Source organism: Triturus cristatus, chromosome 3_2 (genome assembly GCF_964204655.1).
Source record: "Triturus cristatus chromosome 3_2, aTriCri1.1, whole genome shotgun sequence".
In the NCBI taxonomy this organism is placed as follows: domain Eukaryota; kingdom Metazoa; phylum Chordata; class Amphibia; order Caudata; family Salamandridae; genus Triturus; species Triturus cristatus.
This window is the reverse complement of record NC_140584.1, coordinates 582,963,056-582,985,936: the sequence shown is the minus strand read 5'-3', so window position 1 is coordinate 582,985,936 and position 22,881 is coordinate 582,963,056. Positions and strand designations below refer to the sequence as shown.

Genomic DNA, 22,881 nt, shown 5'->3' with positions numbered 1-22,881 from the left:
GTGTGTATTAACCAACAGGGCCAGCCTTTTAACCACCCAGATCCAGGGGCATAACAGTAGATAAACTGCAAGTGGTTCCTAGTGGAAAAATTCTTAATGGTTGCACAACAATTATAGTCAATAACTGACAACCTGTCAGTGATTTCTCATGAAAAACAGCCATAAGCATACCAGTGGAAAGAGTATAGAGGCTTTTAATCAGATAGAAAGGCGCTTAGGGCTCGTAATGCTCACACTGTATGATAAAGAGTTGCAAAGAAGTATGTATAGTAAAGCTAAGTGGACATCAACCATCAAATTACTGACAGAGGCACAGTCAAAAACATTTAGACAGAAGCACCACAGTCAATGTTTTATGTAATAATCCTATGACCAATAGAATTGACAGCATTTTGACCTAATGCAACTTTAAGGCCATCATGACATGAGAGGTTGGAGCATGAGAAAGACCTAGGAATTAAGAATGAATGAAAAGGTAAGGCAGAACTCAGTGACGTTATGTAAAAATGCAGCAGGTGTTGCCCGAGCCTCCTGCACTGTGCAGTGACCATTCAAGAGTGGATGGTATTCAATTGTCCTGGGAGCCCTGGACTGAACTGTGAGTGCTGGACTGAACAGCAAGTGTTCAAGTTCATGATGTGCTTCAAGCCATACTAGAGGGTTGGACTGAGCTGGACATGCTGGACGCTGGGGTTGTAATGGGTGCTACTGGCTAAACTAAACTGTTAAGCTGTGTTGAATGGTTGTAGTCCTAAATATTTACTACAAAAATATTGACTTACAATAATATTGAGGTAAAAATATCTAATACCACAGTATTGAAATTCAATACTTTCTACTGAAATGTGCAAAATATCTCCTACCAAAATACTGACATACTAACATATGGAAAGTTAAAAAATATTTACACCCAGAATACCAAGTACAGTAATAGAGAAATTAGAAATGAACATAAGAATGATTCAAAATAACAACAATAATATAGTGTAATTAATATATATGTGTGTGTGTGTGTATGTATGTGTATATATATATATATATATGTAATGTTTAATTAATCTTCAATTTGCTTTAAAAATATCCAAAATTCTCAAACAAATGATTACATTTGCATATATTTTAAAAACGTTAAATAGCTTATTACATATTTTTTAAAACAACTAACAAGGCATACATTTTAATAAACTACATTGATGCTATTCAGAAGTTTATGCATGTAACAGAAACAACATTAAACATATTTATAAAGTACATTTTAAAAACAAAAATAACATTTTGTAAACAGGAAAATATTTAAACATTTGCAATAAATATTTTTGTGAACAAAAACACATATGGATATCAAAAAGCACACTCCATATTCATTCAACCAATATAAATAATTCATATAATAATTTATTAAATATCAAACTTTTTTTAAATGATTGTTAAATAAGAAAACCGTAATACATAATTTAAAAGGACAAAGCTCAACACAGTAAATCCCAAAATAAATTTTTCAAACAATTTCTAAACAATATATGAATAATGCTAAAAACATTTTTGAAAATTCTACATTTTGTTGTGAAGGTGACATTTACTGTTCTCCATTTAGAAACACTGAAGATACCGAATGTATTGGAGAGTCAAATCTATTATACTAATTTCAATTTCACAAACATTGGAGCAAGTGCATATATTTAAAGGCGGAACATTTACATTTACTATTCTAACTACAGTCCTACAAACATTGGGCAAAGTCCCTGTATTCGAACTCCATTCATACTGACATTTGGGAAACAGACTATGCTAGAGAAGGGCAAATTTACAATTCTTACTCCAATCCCGCACACGTTTGATTTGATTTGATTTTAATTTATAAACCCCAACAAATGCTCATAGACTTCAAGGCACTATAGTCACAGTAGTTCACCCAATCCAGCTGTGAAACACACAGGTCAAGGGTCAAAGAAAAAAGTACTGCCTAAGCCGTGTACAGCCAGGACTTCAGTGCCTTTCTGAAAAGCAGATGCCCCTTGATTGAAGTCACGGACTGGGGGAGCGAGTTCCAGAGTCTAGCAGCAGCACCTGAGAAATCTCTGCCCCCCCACTCCCCATATAGTCTTGCAATATCTGGGAAGGGTGACTAGATTGCGGTGGGTTGATAGCAAAGCTCTACCAGCCGTGTACCAATAAAAAATCTACCTTAACCCAGTTGGGCTTAACTGAGAAAGAGCCTTATGCAGCATGCAGGTAGCTTTAAATTGAATACGCTTTCTGATGGGGTGCCAGTGAAGCTCACGCATTCCCACAGAAGCAGACAGACACTTAGGAATGCCAAGAATAGCCCTAGCAAGAGCGTTCTGTGCTACCTGCAATTTTGCTTGAATAGTTTTGGTAGAGTCCAAATAAGAGCATTACAATAGTCGACTCTGAACATAACCAATGCCAAAGCAACCTTCTTCAGCGGCGAGATGGGAATGAAGGGAAATTAAATGAAATGAAGGTTGAAGAAATATTTTCTTCAACCATCTTATAAGCCAGAAGCACGTTGTCACCTTGCGATTGGCCTTTCCATTAAGAGAAAGCTTGGTATCAAGGATCACTCCGAGATTTTTTGCTTAATCAGATGGGTCAGGCAAGGTGCCAAGGGAATTTGGCTACCAGGCATTAATCCACATCGAGGTAAAGCCAGTGGCGGCTGGTGGAATTTGAAACTGGTGAGGCGTAAGCAGAATGAATCAATGTATGCGTGCGCACTTAACGAGCGAGCCAACGACAATAAGAAGGGTTCGGGGGGTTCTCTCCCCGTTAAAATTTTTTTTTTAATTGCCATCTTTTTGGTACGATTTTCAGCACTATTTCTGTGATAAATGGACTAAAAATTCAGTTCTTCTAGGCATTCATAAAAGAAAACTCATACATTATTGCAGAGAATTTCTAGGTTGCCAAGCAAGTCTGACATCTGAAGGGGACTATGGTACTAAGACTGCTTTGGCTCTACCCTTTCCAATAGAAAACACTAGTTAGCGATGTGAACACGTTCAATGGACACACCTGGGGTATAGGGAGAGTTCCTCTCCTGAGAAAGAAATGTAAAAAAGATTGGCAAATGGTGCATTTTAAAGCAAATGAATGCAGCGATAAAGCAAGGCTTATTAAGCAGTGGGAACGTATAGTCTTGAAATATTAAACACATTAAAAACTGCCCCGTACCTTCTCGCATTAATTTGTTCAACAGTTACTGTAATATGTAAATTGTTCTGCATGACAACAACTATGGCCCTTTAAAATGTATGCTTGCCCAGTGTCTTGCACTGCATGCAGCATTAACTTTGGAAAAATATGCTCTAACCAGACTTCGGGAAGCACCCACAGCTGCTGGCTGTAACAAGTCATATAGAAATATGTGCAGACAGGTCTTTAAGTGAGATGAAAAAAGTGGGTGCTCCCTATAAAGGAACATGCCAAATACATGTCTGTGATTCCCATAGTGTGCCATCAGACTGGTATTTTGGTTTCTCTCTGAGATGTAATTTTATCCAGATAAATGGCACAGCAATTGACATACGCCTAAAGCCTGTCAGTATGATTGGCTTTGTCATTGGGTGTTAGCTGGTTTAAGATAAATGAGTAACAACAATGATTTTTTATAAATAATTAACATTAAAAATGTTTAAATTCTGAAATTCTGAAATAGTCAGTCTGTGAATTAAATAGCATTGAGGCCTGTGGAAGGAGTTTGGCCTTCAATTATTTGTGCTTTATGTTAGATATGTATCCTCTTTTTCTCTGCATGTCTTGTCCATCTGCACATCTTCAACCCCCTCTCTTTCCTCTTCAGCATCCTCTTTTCACTCTTCCCCGAATGCCCTTCCTCACATCTGTGTCACTTCACCGCCCCCAACATGCACTGCACTCCCTCAAATATAAGCACTTTAATTTCTCTTACTTTTGCCTTGCAAATATTTTGACATCAGTGTACCCCCTTCACACACATTTCCACAGTATTTCAGTTGCAAATGGAATACACAAATATTGTTCTGTGTGCTCAGCAGAGGCCACCCCACTGACAGGCACTTTGTTTGGCTTTAGCCTTAGCGCCTGCGTGCTCAATCAAAGCCCCTCATAAACACCTGGCATGGCTCAAGCCTGAAAGTAAGTATGCACAGAAAAAAATACAGATAAACAACAACATTATAAAATAGCTAACTCGTAGGGAATGCAAGATCAAGTAAACATGTAATTTAAAAGCATGCACGCACTTAGGTCACACTTTACCCTCTGTATAATTTCTATTGTCAATCTGTTTTGGGTTGCAAGTTACTTTCCACGCAGCTGTTACCGGAGCCATCATAAACAGCACGAGTGCTCTTTAAACCAGTGGCCTCTTCTCCAACCGTGTCTGCTCTGAATATTGCACACAATTAAGCCCAGCTGCATTACGGTTCAACAACTGTTTGTATTAAAAAATGTGACACAATGCAATGAAACACAAAAACTAATTTAAACATGGGGAAGTAAACTCCCGCTGTATTGTGTCCAACCATAGGCCTAAAACTACTTCAGAATAAGGAACGGGTGTAAATCGGTGCCGTGGTATGTTTGAATTTCCTGTTTATGGCTATATCGTTCCCTTTGCTAACTGACTGCACAGAACAGATTTGGGTTAAAAGGACAAAATAAGAATCACTTAAAATGTTCTCGTGAATTAGCTCAACAAACTCACTCTAAGGAGCTATGGAAATACAATTTTAAAAAGCGGATGGAGACACGTATATGCTCCGTGAGACGTGAGTCACAAGAAAACACGCAACAAATTACCTCAGCACAGAAAGACACAGGCACAACAACCTGGACAATGTTTAATAGAATTAAAGTTATCTATTGTGCGCCGGGGTTTACACTACTTCAGTCCTTTCACGGCATTCTTTAAATGTCCCACCCGAGCTTTGAACATCACTACATTTGTGAAGATTTAATTAAAAGGTTTCTGAAGTTGCTCTGTATAGTGGTTATGTGTCCTCCTATAAAACTGTGAGGCCGGAGTTCTAATACCTGCTTCCTCGCATGAACATGTTGTGTGATCTTGAGCAGAACTCAATTCCTTGTGACTCCGTTATTTTGAAAAAGCCAGAATATTTAAAAATTGGCATAAGTGAGACGTACAGAGCTGATTTCAGTACAAAAAGCATAGAAACAACTTAACATTCCCTGTACTAAATAGTTATTGTCACCTTCCTTTCACATTTTCGTTAGTTACTTACAAGAGGTAAACGTTTATATACCAGGTTCGAAATGTACTAGACTGCTTTGTAGTTTCTAGCAACTCATATTTTCAAGTCACGAGAAACTAGAACCAGTGGAATAAGGATTTGCCCAAGATCACGCACATCTTATCTTCCGAGAGAGCTGGGCTGTGTGTACAAGTCATGCTAGTTCTTGGTCGGTTTTGCCGTGCTTTTCCCGAAAAGTCAACACGTGCCGTGGACATATTTAATATTTAGCAAACATTCCATGTGAACTCTACTCTAGGTTATCTAAATAAGAAACGTCATTTCTGCCACTGCAGTGTAAAATCCATAGTACAACATTACAGACTTAAGCACCAAATGTTAAAATGGCTTCTGATTTTTTTAAGCTCTGCCCAGCAGCCAGTAAATCAAAGTATAACTTCACATATAAGCTATCCATCATGCATAAACACCGCCAAAGATACTTGTTAATGCTCGGCGCAGAAAACTACACTTTCCCATGGTGCAAAACGCATCTGTGCAGTATTCTTTCCCCCAGTGGGTGGGCGCTGCATCACCAGGATGGCATAAAAGCTTGCTGACACTTTACCTCAGTACAATCTCGCTCACATCTATTCTGCCCTCTGCCAATTTTAAGATAAACTTGTTTCATCACTGAATTGTGAAGGGTATAGATGAAAAATAAAAAAAATCTAAATTAACAAGCATTAAGAACAGTCATAAGAGTTAGCCGCAGGAGCAAGATGTAAGGGAACAACTCGAAACCTGGCACAGATATGGCTCCTTTGTGGTGGCATGGAAGCATATACTTTGCCACATGCCTACATGCTCAAGAAACGCTCCAGGCTAGTCCAGAGAGAGGTGGTCACGGATCTGCACTTTACTTGTAACCTCGCATATTCCCTTGTGGTATCTGGCAGACAGGGCTCAGGGCTGCCCCTCTGGCCTGTAGAGACATATTTGAACTGCGTGAATAGTAGAACTAAATCTGCTCCTTTGACCATGACAGACCTTGTGGGAGCTGGCTTGCACTCCGACTCTTAACATCCATGCTGCATGTAACTGACCTACGACAGGTGACCTCGGAACTGCGACTCACTCTAACGCTTCTCTGACGCTTACCTGTGGCAGGTGCTTTGTGTCAGCTGTAATGTGGGCGGTCGTTTTTAAAAACCCAGCTGTCTTCGTCATCTCTTTGTGTGCGTTCTGACAAAAGTTTTTGGCTTCCACGCCCTGTATGCAGTTAATTTTAGTGAAGGCCCTGAATGCTCCGAGTAATTATGTGAACATTCTTGAATGTTCTGTAATTACAGATTCATCGCGGGGGGGGGGGGGGGGGGGTTCGTGGGAGATAGCAAAAAATAAAATAACGAAAACTTACCTGACCGGGTCGTGCGTTGGCGAGGCGCTTTCAACACTACAGGAACAGCAGCCGTGTCACTGGAGACTGGGGCGGCAACCCCTCTCAGCCAATCCTGGCGCTGCCAGCAGCGCCAGGATTCGCTTAGAGCAGGGTGACTCACCGCCCGCCTGCCCATTAGGAGACCGAGGTTTGAGCCTTTGCTCATTCCTCGCTCTCCTAATGGGCATGTGCCAGCCACAGCAGACACTAGTGCGCATGACTGGGCATGGTGGAAAATTCGACGACCTTGCCCAGTCATGCGCACTTGTGCATTGTGCTGCTGCATGCCCCTGGTGACGGTCTGACAATCATGTCAGTCAACATGACGCCGGACCGCCCACCGTGGGCGGTCCCATGTCATGCTGACTGACATGATTGTCAGACAGTTCTCCCTCGGCGTCTCTGAACTTAAGTAAACTGAGTTAGTTTACTTAAGTACAGAAACGCCGAGTGAGCTGCGGGTGGGGGGGGCAACGCCCCAACGGACGCACCGCCACTGGGTAAAGCAGCACCTCAGTTTTCTCACCATTGCGTTTAAGGACGTTTCTTCCCATCCTTTCTGCTACTGCAGACATACAGTGTGAGAAATTGGCTGCTGTGGCTGCAGTGTCCTCAACACAATGATTTGGATGTCATCACATGCAGGCCATAGGAACAAATAATGGTGACAAGTAGAGAGACATGCAAATTAAATAACGTGGGACTCAAAGATGAGTTCTGTGGTACACCACAAGGCAGGGAGAAGTCATCAAAAAGATTTAGGGCCAGATGCATCAAGGCAAAAACCGGTCGCAAACGGGCAGATTCTCAGAATCTGCCCCTTTGCGACCGGTATTTTTGCATTTGGGATGCTTCATCCCAATTTAAAAAATCGCAATTTAAGAAATCGCAGAATTGCGATTACTTAAATTGCGATTGCATTTAAGGAATTGCAATTTGCGATTCCTTAAATGCAATACCATAAAGTAAAAAGAATTACTATTTTGCAATTAAGAATTGCAATTTACCATCAAATAAAAAGTGATAGTAAATTGCAATTTTTTTTAAAAAAGCACCAAAGTGCATTTTTTAAAGTCCCATGTTACACACACATATGACCTTAGGGCATGTGTGTGCGTAACATGGGTGCACATTTCAGGGGTGCAACAGGGTGTCCTTTTGACACCGTTGCACCCTTGAAATTGCATGCGCAATTTGCGAGTACCAGCTGGGTACTCGCAAATTGCGCATGCAATTTCCCATTCATTCCTATGGGTCTACAGGCCCATAAGAATGAATAGGAAGTCATGCCTTAATTGCGACTCGCAATTTGCGAGTCGCAATTAAGGAATGTTTGGGAACCGGTATTTTTAAGCAATTCCTACATGCATAGGCTTTTGCTATTCCTTAATTGCGATTCCTTAATTATCGCAATTAAGGAATCGCAAAAGCCTACATTGATGCATGTGCCCCATAGATTCAGCATAATCTCTTGATAGTGATCTCTCAAGAATGAGGACAACAGTGCCAATGCCCTATCTATGATGCCAATCTCTTGTAGGCATTCAATTAGTAGAGAAGGGGAGATGGTATCAAAGGACGCTGTAAGATCCAATAGGATCAAGGCCACGCCTTGCCCTTCATCCACTAGTTGCCTAATACAATCTGTGGCCCACACTAATGCAGATTCCGAGGGGTTTGCCGAATCCGACACGGAGCTACATCAGATTGGTCGCACACTGCTACACCTACCAGTCGTGTTCCCCCAATGAAAATGGTCCCTGAAGGTCAGCGTCGGCGGATACACCTATGCTCAAGAGTGCGTGCAAGTATGCGTGGCGTGTGCCATCCCTGGACACGTGTTTCGAGGTAGTTGCCTCTCGTCAGCAGGGAGTAGGAAAATGAGAGTGGGGTTGCTGTGTAAGCTGCTAAAAACATAATCAGGTCTAGTACCTCTCTTAGCGCGCAGGTGCGTAACCATGAGTCCGTCGACTCCACCGGCTCAAGGGAGCCTGAATATAAAGTTACATCAGATTGGTCGCACACTGCTACACCTACCAGTCGTGTTCCCCCAATGAAAATGGTCCCTGAAGGTCAGCGTCGGCGGATACACCTATGCTCAAGAGTGCGTGCAAGTATGCGTGGCGTGTTTGGCGGCCCTCTTTTCCACCCCTAACTATTTTCTCTACTGAGGAGGGAAGTTATCCCGAAACCCGAGCCATGTCTCGGGTGATATTCTAAAACCCGGGACATGTATCGGGTCTAGAGATCATCAATTCAACAAGTACTTTCTTGCACCCACTGGGGTGAACCACTCAAGAACTCCATGTCGGAGATCATCAGTTCCACAAGTACTTACTTGCACCCAATGGGGTGAACCACTCCAGAGCTCCATGTACCAGCTTCCCCAGGGGCGACCCGGAGGAGGGGCTAGCGGAGTGCGGTCCATTGCGATTGGTCTACAAATATGGCTCCCTAGAGCTTTGAGCTGACGAGCTCCTGGACGACGCACCTGCGTGCCTGTGCGGGCAACGAGGCCTTTGACGGTTGTTTGGCGGCCCTCTTTTCCACCCCTAACTATTTTCTCTACTGAGGAGGGAAGTTATCCCGAAACCCGAGCCATGTCTCGGGTGATATTCTAAAACCCGGGACATGTATCGGGTCTAGAGATCATCAATTCAACAAGTACTTTCTTGCACCCACTGGGGTGAACCACTCAAGAACTCCATGTCGGAGATCATCAGTTCCACAAGTACTTACTTGCACCCAATGGGGTGAACCACTCCAGAGCTCCATGTACCAGCTTCCCCAGGGGCGACCCGGAGGAGGGGCTAGCGGAGTGCGGTCCATTGCGATTGGTCTACAAATATGGCTCCCTCGAGCTTTGAGCTGACGAGCTCCTGGACGACGCACCTGCGTGCCTGTGCGGGCAACGAGGCCTTTGACGGTTGTTTGGCGGCCCTCTTTTCCACCCCTAACTATTTTCTCTACTGAGGAGGGAAGTTATCCCGAAACCCGAGCCATGTCTCGGGTGATATTCTAAAACCCGGGACATGTATCGGGTCTAGAGATCATCAATTCAACAAGTACTTTCTTGCACCCACTGGGGTGAACCACTCAAGAACTCCATGTCGGAGATCATCAGTTCCACAAGTACTTACTTGCACCCAATGGGGTGAACCATTCCAGAGCTCCATGTACCAGCTTCCCCAGGGGCGACCCGGAGGAGGGGCTAGCGGAGTGCGGTCCATTGCGATTGGTCTACAAATATGGCTCCCTCGAGCTTTGAGCTGACGAGCTCCTGGACGACGCACCTGCGTGCCTGTGCGGGCAACGAGGCCTTTGACGGTTGTTTGGCGGCCCTCTTTTCCACCCCTAACTATTTTCTCTACTGAGGAGGGAAGTTATCCCGAAACCCGAGCCATGTCTCGGGTGATATTCTAAAACCCGGGACATGTATCGGGTCTAGAGATCATCAATTCAACAAGTACTTTCTTGCACCCACTGGGGTGAACCACTCAAGAACTCCATGTCGGAGATCATCAGTTCCACAAGTACTTACTTGCACCCAATGGGGTGAACCACTCCAGAGCTCCATGTACCAGCTTCCCCAGGGGCGACCCGGAGGAGGGGCTAGCGGAGTGCGGTCCATTGCGATTGGTCTACAAATATGGCTCCCTCGAGCTTTGAGCTGACGAGCTCCTGGACGACGCACCTGCGTGCCTGTGCGGGCAACGAGGCCTTTGACGGTTGTTTGGCGGCCCTCTTTTCCACCCCTAACTATTTTCTCTACTGAGGAGGGAAGTTATCCCGAAACCCGAGCCATGTCTCGGGTGATATTCTAAAACCCGGGACATGTATCGGGTCTAGAGATCATCAATTCAACAAGTACTTTCTTGCACCCACTGGGGTGAACCACTCAAGAACTCCATGTCGGAGATCATCAGTTCCACAAGTACTTACTTGCACCCAATGGGGTGAACCACTCCAGAGCTCCATGTACCAGCTTCCCCAGGGGCGACCCGGAGGAGGGGCTAGCGGAGTGCGGTCCATTGCGATTGGTCTACAAATATGGCTCCCTCGAGCTTTGAGCTGACGAGCTCCTGGACGACGCACCTGCGTGCCTGTGCGGGCAACGAGGCCTTTGACGGTTGTTTGGCGGCCCTCTTTTCCACCCCTAACTATTTTCTCTACTGAGGAGGGAAGTTATCCCGAAACCCGAGCCATGTCTCGGGTGATATTCTAAAACCCGGGACATGTATCGGGTCTAGAGATCATCAATTCAACAAGTACTTTCTTGCACCCACTGGGGTGAACCACTCAAGAACTCCATGTCGGAGATCATCAGTTCCACAAGTACTTACTTGCACCCAATGGGGTGAACCACTCCAGAGCTCCATGTACCAGCTTCCCCAGGGGCGACCCGGAGGAGGGGCTAGCGGAGTGCGGTCCATTGCGATTGGTCTACAAATATGGCTCCCTCGAGCTTTGAGCTGACGAGCTCCTGGACGACGCACCTGCGTGCCTGTGCGGGCAACGAGGCCTTTGACGGTTGTTTGGCGGCCCTCTTTTCCACCCCTAACTATTTTCTCTACTGAGGAGGGAAGTTATCCCGAAACCCGAGCCATGTCTCGGGTGATATTCTAAAACCCGGGACATGTATCAGGTCTAGAGATCATCAATTCAACAAGTACTTTCTTGCACCCACTGGGGTGAACCACTCAAGAACTCCATGTCGGAGATCATCAGTTCCACAAGTACTTACTTGCACCCAATGGGGTGAACCACTCCAGAGCTCCATGTACCAGCTTCCCCAGGGGCGACCCGGAGGAGGGGCTAGCGGAGTGCGGTCCATTGCGATTGGTCTACAAATATGGCTCCCTCGAGCTTTGAGCTGACGAGCTCCTGGACGACGCACCTGCGTGCCTGTGCGGGCAACGAGGCCTTTGACGGTTGTTTGGCGGCCCTCTTTTCCACCCCTAACTATTTTCTCTACTGAGGAGGGAAGTTATCCCGAAACCCGAGCCATGTCTCGGGTGATATTCTAAAACCCGGGACATGTATCGGGTCTAGAGATCATCAATTCAACAAGTACTTTCTTGCACCCACTGGGGTGAACCACTCAAGAACTCCATGTCGGAGATCATCAGTTCCACAAGTACTTACTTGCACCCAATGGGGTGAACCACTCCAGAGCTCCATGTACCAGCTTCCCCAGGGGCGACCCGGAGGAGGGGCTAGCGGAGTGCGGTCCATTGCGATTGGTCTACAAATATGGCTCCCTCGAGCTTTGAGCTGACGAGCTCCTGGACGACGCACCTGCGTGCCTGTGCGGGCAACGAGGCCTTTGACGGTTGTTTGGCGGCCCTCTTTTCCACCCCTAACTATTTTCTCTACTGAGGAGGGAAGTTATCCCGAAACCCGAGCCATGTCTCGGGTGATATTCTAAAACCCGGGACATGTATCGGGTCTAGAGATCATCAATTCAACAAGTACTTTCTTGCACCCACTGGGGTGAACCACTCAAGAACTCCATGTCGGAGATCATCAGTTCCACAAGTACTTACTTGCACCCAATGGGGTGAACCACTCCAGAGCTCCATGTACCAGCTTCCCCAGGGGTGACCCGGAGGAGGGGCTAGCGGAGTGCGGTCCATTGCGATTGGTCTACAAATATGGCTCCCTCGAGCTTTGAGCTGACGAGCTCCTGGACGACGCACCTGCGTGCCTGTGCGGGCAACGAGGCCTTTGACGGTTGTTTGGCGGCCCTCTTTTCCACCCCTAACTATTTTCTCTACTGAGGAGGGAAGTTATCCCGAAACCCGAGCCATGTCTCGGGTGATATTCTAAAACCCGGGACATGTATCGGGTCTAGAGATCATCAATTCAACAAGTACTTTCTTGCACCCACTGGGGTGAACCACTCAAGAACTCCATGTCGGAGATCATCAGTTCCACAAGTACTTACTTGCACCCAATGGGGTGAACCACTCCAGAGCTCCATGTACCAGCTTCCCCAGGGGCGACCCGGAGGAGGGGCTAGCGGAGTGCGGTCCATTGCGATTGGTCTACAAATATGGCTCCCTCGAGCTTTGAGCTGACGAGCTCCTGGACGACGCACCTGCGTGCCTGTGCGGGCAACGAGGCCTTTGACGGTTGTTTGGCGGCCCTCTTTTCCACCCCTAACTATTTTCTCTACTGAGGAGGGAAGTTATCCCGAAACCCGAGCCATGTCTCGGGTGATATTCTAAAACCCGGGACATGTATCGGGTCTAGAGATCATCAATTCAACAAGTACTTTCTTGCACCCACTGGGGTGAACCACTCAAGAACTCCATGTCGGAGATCATCAGTTCCACAAGTACTTACTTGCACCCAATGGGGTGAACCACTCCAGAGCTCCATGTACCAGCTTCCCCAGGGGCGACCCGGAGGAGGGGCTAGCGGAGTGCGGTCCATTGCGATTGGTCTACAAATATGGCTCCCTCGAGCTTTGAGCTGACGAGCTCCTGGACGACGCACCTGCGTGCCTGTGCGGGCAACGAGGCCTTTGACGGTTGTTTGGCGGCCCTCTTTTCCACCCCTAACTATTTTCTCTACTGAGGAGGGAAGTTATCCCGAAACCCGAGCCATGTCTCGGGTGATATTCTAAAACCCGGGACATGTATCGGGTCTAGAGATCATCAATTCAACAAGTACTTTCTTGCACCCACTGGGGTGAACCACTCAAGAACTCCATGTCGGAGATCATCAGTTCCACAAGTACTTACTTGCACCCAATGGGGTGAACCACTCCAGAGCTCCATGTACCAGCTTCCCCAGGGGCGACCCGGAGGAGGGGCTAGCGGAGTGCGGTCCATTGCGATTGAATCCGACACGGAGCCCCTGTTTTCGACCGAAACGTACCCAGTTCCAAACGACCAATTATGATGCCTAGAAACCATTCGGGCAGTCCGAATCGGTTTCAAAAGGCATTCAGACAGGTCGAGTCTTTCGTAGTGGATCGTCCAACAGCTCTATGGACTCTGAATCGGTTTCCCTGGAAAGAATCGGCTGCTGGAATCTGTCTATAGGGGCCCTTCAACCAGGGCCTTCTGAATCAGTACCGTGGGGGTACCAAAGGGATCCCCCCTTTCCAACCATGCACAATGTGCAATTTTCCCCAACCACCCCTTTCTTCAATGGGTCCTGTGTTCTCGTTCAGAACACAGGCTCCCATTGAAGTATCCGGATGCATCCAAATCTCTCGGTCGGACTCCCCCAACATTCCGGAACCGATTCAGAAAGAATGCTTTCCAGACAGGATCGTAATTGGCCCCTTAGTGTTAGAAAGAAGCTGTTCCACTATTTTGGGAGTAAGTGGTGGAAAGACAGTGAGCAAATTAGTTTCTGCTCTGCAGAAAGCCGGGTGTTGCATGATTCCATGTGATACTAACTGCTAGAAGTATGCAACCTATTTGAAGGTTCAAGCTCGTCATGGATTTTAATGATTTTAGACTGAAAGTGGTCAGCCAACCGATTACAGAAGTCTTGCGATCCTGCCTGTTACACCACCCACATTAGGGTAAATGCATACATTTGAGGGTATCAAATTTATTATTCTACCTCCAGTCTCACTAACTTAATATTCTAAGTCCTGTGCTAACCCTGCCACCAAATTAATTAAAAATGAATACTATGAGCAAAGAAGTGGATATATAATTATTAAGTAACATAATGAATTCAAAATAAAAAAAACAGAATAATATATATTTTTTATACAACACTACCGGCCCGATACTCTAATAAATCCGTCAACCAGGAGAAAAAATAAATCTAAAAATATATTTTTATCATACATTTGACAGTATTATTCACAATATATATTCAACAAAATAGCTAACTAAATAGCATACCAATGTTTTTTTAACTAGCGTGATAATTTAGTAATTAACATTTCAAACTTTGATACTGTTGTTAAAAACAATGTACTTACACTTAATATTCCCTCCCTCGATATCTTTCTAGCCTCTATATTTCGACCTTGATATTATGCTTAAAGATTCTGGAGTCGATTTTCAGGATCTCTACCTCATTGGACAGAGGTGGGGGGATTGTACTGTTCAGGCAGCCTGAGGCTGAGACTGAGCTGGGAGGGTTGATATGATGTGGAGGAAAACAAGGGATTCAATCCAGATGACGCATTCACTTCTCTCCACTAGATAGGGGCAGTGGTCACTGCAGGACTCTGCATGCACTTCCCAGAAGGATGTGGGGTTGAGATCATAGCAGAGCCCGGGAGATTCTATGTCACCTCGGCCTTCACTGCTGCTGTCAGCGTCATCGCCAAGAAGAACATTGTGGAAAATTGTGAGTTTGACATCATGCCTTTGACATGTTGGATGACCTACAAAGAGTGAAAATAAAATTGGACATCGGTTTATTGTACACCTACCAATTATTAATTGATTTACTTTTAATTAATTAATGAACTCTGTACTGTTGTCATCCCACATCACTACAAAATTCAGAGACTGTCTAATCGCGCCTTTGGTTGAAGATAAATTGCAACAAATGTTATGTGTGGGAGCTCTCCCGCTCCATCTCTCAAGTGCTCCTGTCCACGCCTAACCGCACACACCCTGCTGATCAATAGTGTTAATATCAGTAATTATGTGGCAAATAAAATAGATGAGAGAGCTGATCCACCCAGATCATCAATCGGCCAAATTAATCGGAGTGGCATTCGGTTACACTGAGTAAAGCACCAATGCAGGCCTGCACCGCTTCTCCCCAACAGCTCATCCCTTCATAGGATCTAATGCACACCTGGACTCTACACAACACCACAAGCACAGCTCACACACAATCAGCATCTAACTCACTGATCAGAGAGCCACAAAATCTCACCGACAGCTCATATGTTTACAGCACCTCATGCACTTCTGAGACCTGAGCAGCATCTCGATTACCGCTGAGACGTACGCAACATCTCACTCACCACTTAGACCAGTGTAACATCTCATGCACAGTTCAGACCTTCAGAGCATCCCACTCAGATCTCAGACCCGCATGGCTCTCAATTCCATTTGTTCTATCCAGCTGTGTACAACCCTCATGCTCTGCTGAAACCCGCACACACCAGACACAGAGCTCAGTTACGCATATCCTGTACAACTTGGGCATGCATTGCATATCCTGCACAGATCACACCTGTCGTCTCAGACCTGCATTGCATCATATAACATCCCTTGAGTAACACTTCATACAGAACCCTACCGTGAAGAAATGGGTGGGCTTTTCTTGACTTTGTTGCAATGTCTTTATCTCTCCAGCAGGTGGCAATAATTCCACCAGGAAGCGGATCATGTACTACCTCAATGATGGCATCTATGGTTCCTTCATGTTCCTCCTGTTCGAGGAGAACTGTCTTAAGCCCCTCGTAATGCACGTAGGTTTACAGCCGGGTGTAGAACGTTAGTGTGTGTGTGTGTGTGCAGGGCGAGGCAGGTAGTAAGGCACCTGGGGGTATAGCTAAGGTGATCAGACAGCATGTTTAAGACCTTTAAGATTGGTGTTGCTGCTCAAGAGGAAGAAATCTAGGACATCAGACTAAAGTCCCAGTTCCCAAGTGAGAATACAGGTGCAGTGGTCTCTGCTTCCCAGTCCATTATCTCAGCCCAGTAGAAGGTATATACTGTTACCTTCATAGTGCGAGTTCTCCCCTGAGGCTGACATTTCAACTTCCTGCAGAGCTCCCAACATAGGTTCATTGTTTGCTGGCTCCTCAAATAGGCTGCAACTGCTCCTTCTGGCCTGAGCTTCTGAGCAGCTTAGACTGAAGCTGACTGCTAGTGCACCGCCTGCCAGTCCCCTGACCGAGAGATCAAGAGCCCAGACGGCCATTGTTTAAAAACAGGAATGTCCATGGCCTCCATAAGATCAGAAGCCTTGAACAGCAGTTGCATTTCCAAATAAAGGAAGAAAGCCCAGCTTATCATGGCGACACGCTTATCCTCTAAGCAGTTCAGGGTAACTTGTAGATGGTCCCCATCCAATGGCATTGGCCTGAGGATCCACTAAGTACAATGATCCTTTGGAGTTCTGGTTTCACTAAGTAATTTTGTTGTTTAACCCTTTCTCGATGGCTTGAATGATCTGTTTTGCTTTGTATTCCTCTGCTTAGAAAGCCTGCCTGGCACAGCCGCTGTATCCCAGCACCCTCTGGGGACAGACGTTGGATGGCAACGATAAGATTATAGACGATGTGGCACTGCCCGAGCTGCAGATTGGCGACTGGTTGGTCTTTCGAAACATGGGTGCCTATACTGTGTCCACAACCACCTTGTTCAATGCCTTCACAGCCATGCCTATCTACTACCTGCTCCACAGAGATGCCTGGTAATATTCTCACCCAAAGTCTATGAGTGAATAAAGTTATGACAAAAAGTTCCATCTACGCTGAACAAAACACCCGCACTTTACAGAGAATGAACACTGGGTATCGTGGGACATGGGATCCATGAATCTTGGGGGTTTCTTGATGGCAGAGCACGTTGCTGGTTGGCATTGGCTATCGATTTGCTCCAATTTTCTAAATTAAGGGATGTGCTTGCTCTCTCTTGGTGCTCTGGTCAGTAATTCCTAACCATTCAGGGAGCCTAAAATACTTCTGGTGACTACTGAGGCTATGAAGGATTTGTTGTTCTCCTGTACCTAAGCTTCGACATGGCTCTTAGCCCCAAAAATGTAACTATGCTTGATCTCAGCTAAGTCCATTTTGCATGTTTATTGGGCATCTAATCAAATCATACAGGCCCTCCACTGAAACTCTCACAACAGACAATTTAGTTTCTAGAGAGACAAGGAAGAAGGTGGTGACAAAGTTCCTGCGTGCAGCCCAGGCCCACGAGTCATGTAAAGGCCAACAATTAGCAATACTCACAGCCTTTAATAATTACAAAGGTTCATGCCATATTGTTCACAAACAGTGATTGTCTCTATAAGTAAAATGTGACTCCTTTTTATACTAACATACACAGTTAGACTGTACTCTTACTTAAACTATCAATCTTAAACATGTGCACTTTTGTGACTGCTATTAAGGACCAGTGTTAGCAAAGCCAAAACATATGGTTTGCATTGTGAGTACTGAATAAAACACACATACGCCAGCCGGCTGCACTGAAAAAAACGAAGAAAGAAAAGACTGTTTCAGAATACATCTATGAATTAAAGTATTTCATATGTAATAGTTTAGTGTACATTGTGAGATGTAAAATAGTCCCTCATCTATTGCAATATAACCACTCCCACAGAAGGCAGAATAATACACTAAACCATCACTAGAATGAGGTGTTAGAAAAATACTGCTGTGGGCCTCTAAGTCCAGTCTATGTCTGCTTCAAAGAATTGGTAACAAAAGGTCTTACAGACAGACAACTGTGCTATCAAGCCAGACCCAAATAGGTAACCACCCATCTTCCACCCAGGCGTATCATCGCCACTGATGTAATTAGAATTCCACATCCCATCTGCAAAATACTTAAATCCTGTCACTCTCGCTGTAAACAATGACTTCACTTTTAAAGTGGTATATAAATTGTGACTGGACCATAAAACAGCACCCACCACTGCCGCTCATAGACTTTGTCAGATCTGGTCCTGACACTATGAATAAAAAACAACACCCATCTTGCAGTGCTACATAGCCTGTGAATTCAGGAATGGAAAAGGTGTGCTGCCTTGTGTTTTTTCCTTTTTAGACTTTTTAGTCTCCAGTCTGATGGCATCCTGGATGAAGGTCTGCAGATGAGAGATGGTGAGCAGGTCTGCAAGAAAAACTGGGTTTGTGCTCATGATGGCTTTATTAATGATGCAGCCGAATTTGAAGATTGTGTGGGCGGCAAAGGGAGCCAATGGCATTACATCAGCATGGGGTAATGGGATCATATTTTTTCAGGTTCTGGGTTGGACGTGCTGCACTAAGTGTGGAGTCTGGGAGGCCGTGGATCAGAGTGTTACTGCCATCGAGATGCGAGAGTAATATAAGTTGAACAGCAGATCTGAAGTCACTTTCTGGAACAAAGTTTCACTTTGTTTATGAGAGAGAGCTGGTACCAGGCTCAGCAGTGTTTTTTTAGGTCTCGCCTAGCGTTGCAGCACATGTGCTGCTTGCTCGACGAGACCTAAAGTGAGAGAGGAGAAGGGGACTTGAAGCCCCGCCCATCATTTTCATTGGGTCACGTCAGTGTTTATGCTAAACGCTGGCTTCCCATTGAAAAGGATGCTTTTGGGCCACTGCCCTTTCTCCCTTTCGTCCGTCTCATCCGAACTGGCTCATCTGCCTCAAGGCTGTCGTGAAGCAATTCCTTATCTCAACATTAGCCGCTGGTTTATTTTTGCATCGCGCTTTCACCTAAAGTGAAAGTGAAAGCGCGATGAAAATATAAACCAGCAGCTGCCTTCCCGCAATAGTGAGCGCTTGTTTAGTATGAAACACATTTTCGCATCCAAAATAAAAGTGAGGGCGTATTTTGCGCTAAAAGGGAATGCTACATGCTGCTTTGCACTTCACGTAATTTTTTCAGAATTCCATGTAATTGCATAGAAGCAAACTACACAAATGTCGGACACTCCTAGCAATTCTGCAGAGATAACAAGATGGACTGAACACGATGGAGAAAAGATTGTGACAGAGTGTGACGCTCTGTCAGGCTTTTGTAATGGTCCCCAATAGATTGAAAATGAGCTGCTTTCAATGTGCTTCTTGGAACATGTTGGGATTTCCATTGCCAAGGCCCTTCGGTAGAGGTACACCGAGCGGTTTGAGTTACTGGCAGAGCCGCTGGCTCCTCCGCTGATTCGTTCCGTCTATTTTAAGTGAGCGTGCAGCGTGAAGATCACATACGACTTTTCAGCAACAAACTTGTGAGAGTACACGATATCACAGAGCTGGAATAATTGGACTACCACCAATTTAAATAACAGTAACACTTGTTATCTATAGCAATGAAAACACCACAGAATCCTAGTACACCTTACAGAGCTACATAAAAATACATTATTTGGAAGGTTAGAATCATTGCCAGCTCTGATGCCCTTACAGTCAAGAACATACTGTGCATTCTTGCTTGTTTCCATTTGCACCGCGATTTGAACGGCGACAAACGTCACATGCGGAGTATAAAGCAAATTTACCCGTGCTCTCACCTTTTTTTATTATTTTAAGAGGATCTGGTGCTAGAACTGTTTCGCTGTGTTCTGATGAGCTTCTATGTTGTTAACAGCAAGGCAATGTACAGCTATGTATGGCTCACTTGAAAGTCGCGCTGTCGCAAACAGATGACGTATTTGTTACATGACTCAAATGTTTTGACTGAGTCATCAGTGTGTCGTTTGCAAGTGAAAAGCTGTGCTGTGAATGGTCCAAGAGGAAGACGAAACTGGGCGGGGTCAGTTAAAAGCGAAATCAATGAAGTGCACTCGGTAGACGACTGGAGCCCTTGCTTGGAATGCTGTAAGAACGAAGAGTGGAGTTTAGACAATGCACTACATTGGGACTTGTGGTGATCAAAAGGCCTATGGCTAGGCCGTGGGCACTAGCAGTGAAGTACACTGACACCGCTGCTCGCTCACTGTCCTGTTGTGACCTCGAGTGGTCCAAGACCTCTTTATTTAACTCCTCGCCATGGGTGGCCTTGCAGTCGGTAGTGCGTGCATAGCTGGAGGCTGGGTGGCACTCTACGTCCCTTTCCACTTTAGTTAGTGAACTGGTCGTTTCAGTGGGCTTTCAGGTCCCAGTCCTCACGTCAGCAAATCGTTGTCCCTTAGTATTTTGCTGCGGGTTGCATATCCCCGTTTGTGACTGTCTTTGGCATAGAATGTTCCCAAATGGCAGCTTTTAGGCGGTAGATATTTAAGGCAGTGCGATGTACGTTTACCCGATCATTCATTTTTGTTTGCACTTTTATATAGAGCGAACAAAGGAATCGACCCTGAGTCCACTGTTCATGTCCTCGGAGTTTGCAGCAAAAAACAATCATTTGGAATGCAATAGGTCTTGCATTTGCGAGAGTTTAAGCTATTATCATTGTAAATGACAATGTCTTTTATTTATGTTTTAAAAATCAAAACAAAGGCATTGTCATTTACAAGCCAATAGCTCAAAACCAGCAAATGCGAGACCTATTACATTGCAAATGCTTGTCCTTGAGTGTGAGGTTGGTGTCCAGGGGGAATCTGTGAGGAATCAGCAGAGTGTCCGTGGTTTTAAAAGGACTACAAGAACACCAGTGAGGTGTATCCCTTTAAGGCTGTGGAGTAACAGCCTATGGTGGGTGGGGCACAGTGACAAGCTAGCCAGTTTCGGCCAAGGTGTGGACCTCTGGTTCATGAGCAGCAGCGGCAGCATACCTACGGAGCTGCCTGGCAACCTCATGTTTATTGACTGTTGCCAGTTTGTCCACCGTTCCCATCCTCCACTTTTGTTATATTCGCTCTTTACGGTTCTTGGTTCCTTGATCTCCTTGCCAATTCACCTTGGCCTTGCTATAGCTGTCCCCCTTTGTGGCTCTTTGACCATTTACCTGTTTACTCTGACCTTGCTCTTCAGATTCTGTTTTGTCGCTCGTGTTTCCCTGTGAATTTACCTTTACGACTCTCTGACCCTCGTGCCTGTTATGCTGATCTTGCTCTCTGGGATCTATTTTGGCTTTGTTATCTGATTGATTTCTTTCCCTCCTCACATGCATCCCCGAGTTTGAGGCTTATTAGTTTCACTTCCTACTGGCTTAGGTTCACTGAGACCCACCTCTCTGGGTATCTATATCTTCGTTTAGAATATAATGTATTTTTCATTAACACTAAATTGCTGCATGTACCTTTATTGATTAGTGGGTCGCTCATCCGCCTGCCTCAGAGTTTCCATAAATGCTCGCACTGTGACCAGAAAGGAGAACTGGGGGGCATATCATGAAGGACCGGCGATAATTATCGCTAAGCACACTTAGCGCTAGGATAATTATCCCCGGGTAACGTGGAATGTCATCGCTGAGATAGCGTGCTATTAGCAACGCTTATCTCAAAAGCGATAAAATTCCAAGCGCTAACTGCCAAATGTGAGATTATCGCTGGAAATCCAGCGATAATCTCACAGAGTTTGGCGACAGATTGCTGATAGGGCAAGGCATACTACTTAGCCATGATATCCACCTAACATAGGATATCATGGATAAGTCAGTCTTGAAGCAGGCGTAAGGAAAGTAGCGATAACAGAGGTTATCGCTGCTTTGCTTGTCGCTCTGCAGGTTAGCTTGCCCATTGATAATTGGAGAAATGTCGCTTAGCGACATTTCTCCAGTTATGTTAGGGCAGGAACGCTCACTTTGCATCTCATTAGAGATGCAAAGATGGGCGTTGGGGGAAAGGGCGATAATGCAAGGATTCACGCGATAGCGTGACCGTGCTGATTAGGCGATAAAATTATCGCCGCTTTTCGGCCGAAAACAGCCATAAAAGCAGCGATAATTTTTTATCGCCGCCTTGATGATATGCCCCAGGGTGTTTTACTTAACGCTTCTCTTTTTTTCTCCTCTCTCTCTCATTCTCTCATTACCTCATTCCTCTACCCCTCTGGTGTTTGACCCTGTCTGGCACATCCTCCTACAGACACGGACACACTCTGGAGACTGAGGTGGACTGTTGTCAGAATTTGTGGGATAACATTTGCAAACCTTGATAGCAGTTTGCGAGGCCCACCCTACACTGATAGGAGTTCTGATTGTAATCCTCTGGAGGCTTTGGCTCAAGCCATTCTGGAAATCCAAGAGGCTCTCCAGATGACTCGCAGTGAGCGGGCTTATTTACTAAACCTTTTAAATAACGTTTCCTGACATTCATAAGAGACAAGTAATGCTTCCCAAAGGCATGATACCAGTGAACCGGGTACGCTATTCACTAATGCCATAGCCCATGGTAATATGTCACACATTCTTGGTAGGACTGCCTCTACCAGAAACGTTTAGTAGAAATCCATAGGATTTCCATGGTTTCTAGCACAAATCAGCCTACATTCTCAAACTCGACCCATGCGTTACGCGTCAGATTCAGCTAAAGCAACTTTCATTTTGTCCTGTCTAATGAAACACGCTCTTATTTGGTCCACACCTTTGATATTAAACTAGACCACTTGATTGCAACAATACAATGTGTTCAGTGCACGAGTTAAAGCTGTCTTCGGATGAAGACAGACCATGCAATGGGGCATGCTGGATTATTATCATTACA

At 45.2% G+C, this 22,881-nt stretch overlaps 1 protein-coding gene across 1 annotated transcript in view; it reads left to right on the top strand.

The window, feature by feature from the left end:
• The window catches only part of LOC146857749 (antizyme inhibitor 2-like), a 150,889-nt gene that overhangs the window by 114,725 nt on the left and 13,283 nt on the right, over positions 1 to 22,881 (top strand). Inside the window, exons 7-9 of the mRNA XM_085647072.1 lie at positions 14,817 to 14,964; positions 15,933 to 16,045; positions 16,781 to 16,995. Of these exons, the coding sequence (XP_085503198.1) occupies positions 14,817 to 14,964; positions 15,933 to 16,045; positions 16,781 to 16,995 (476 nt within the window). The remainder of the gene's footprint in view (positions 1 to 14,816; positions 14,965 to 15,932; positions 16,046 to 16,780; positions 16,996 to 22,881) is intronic.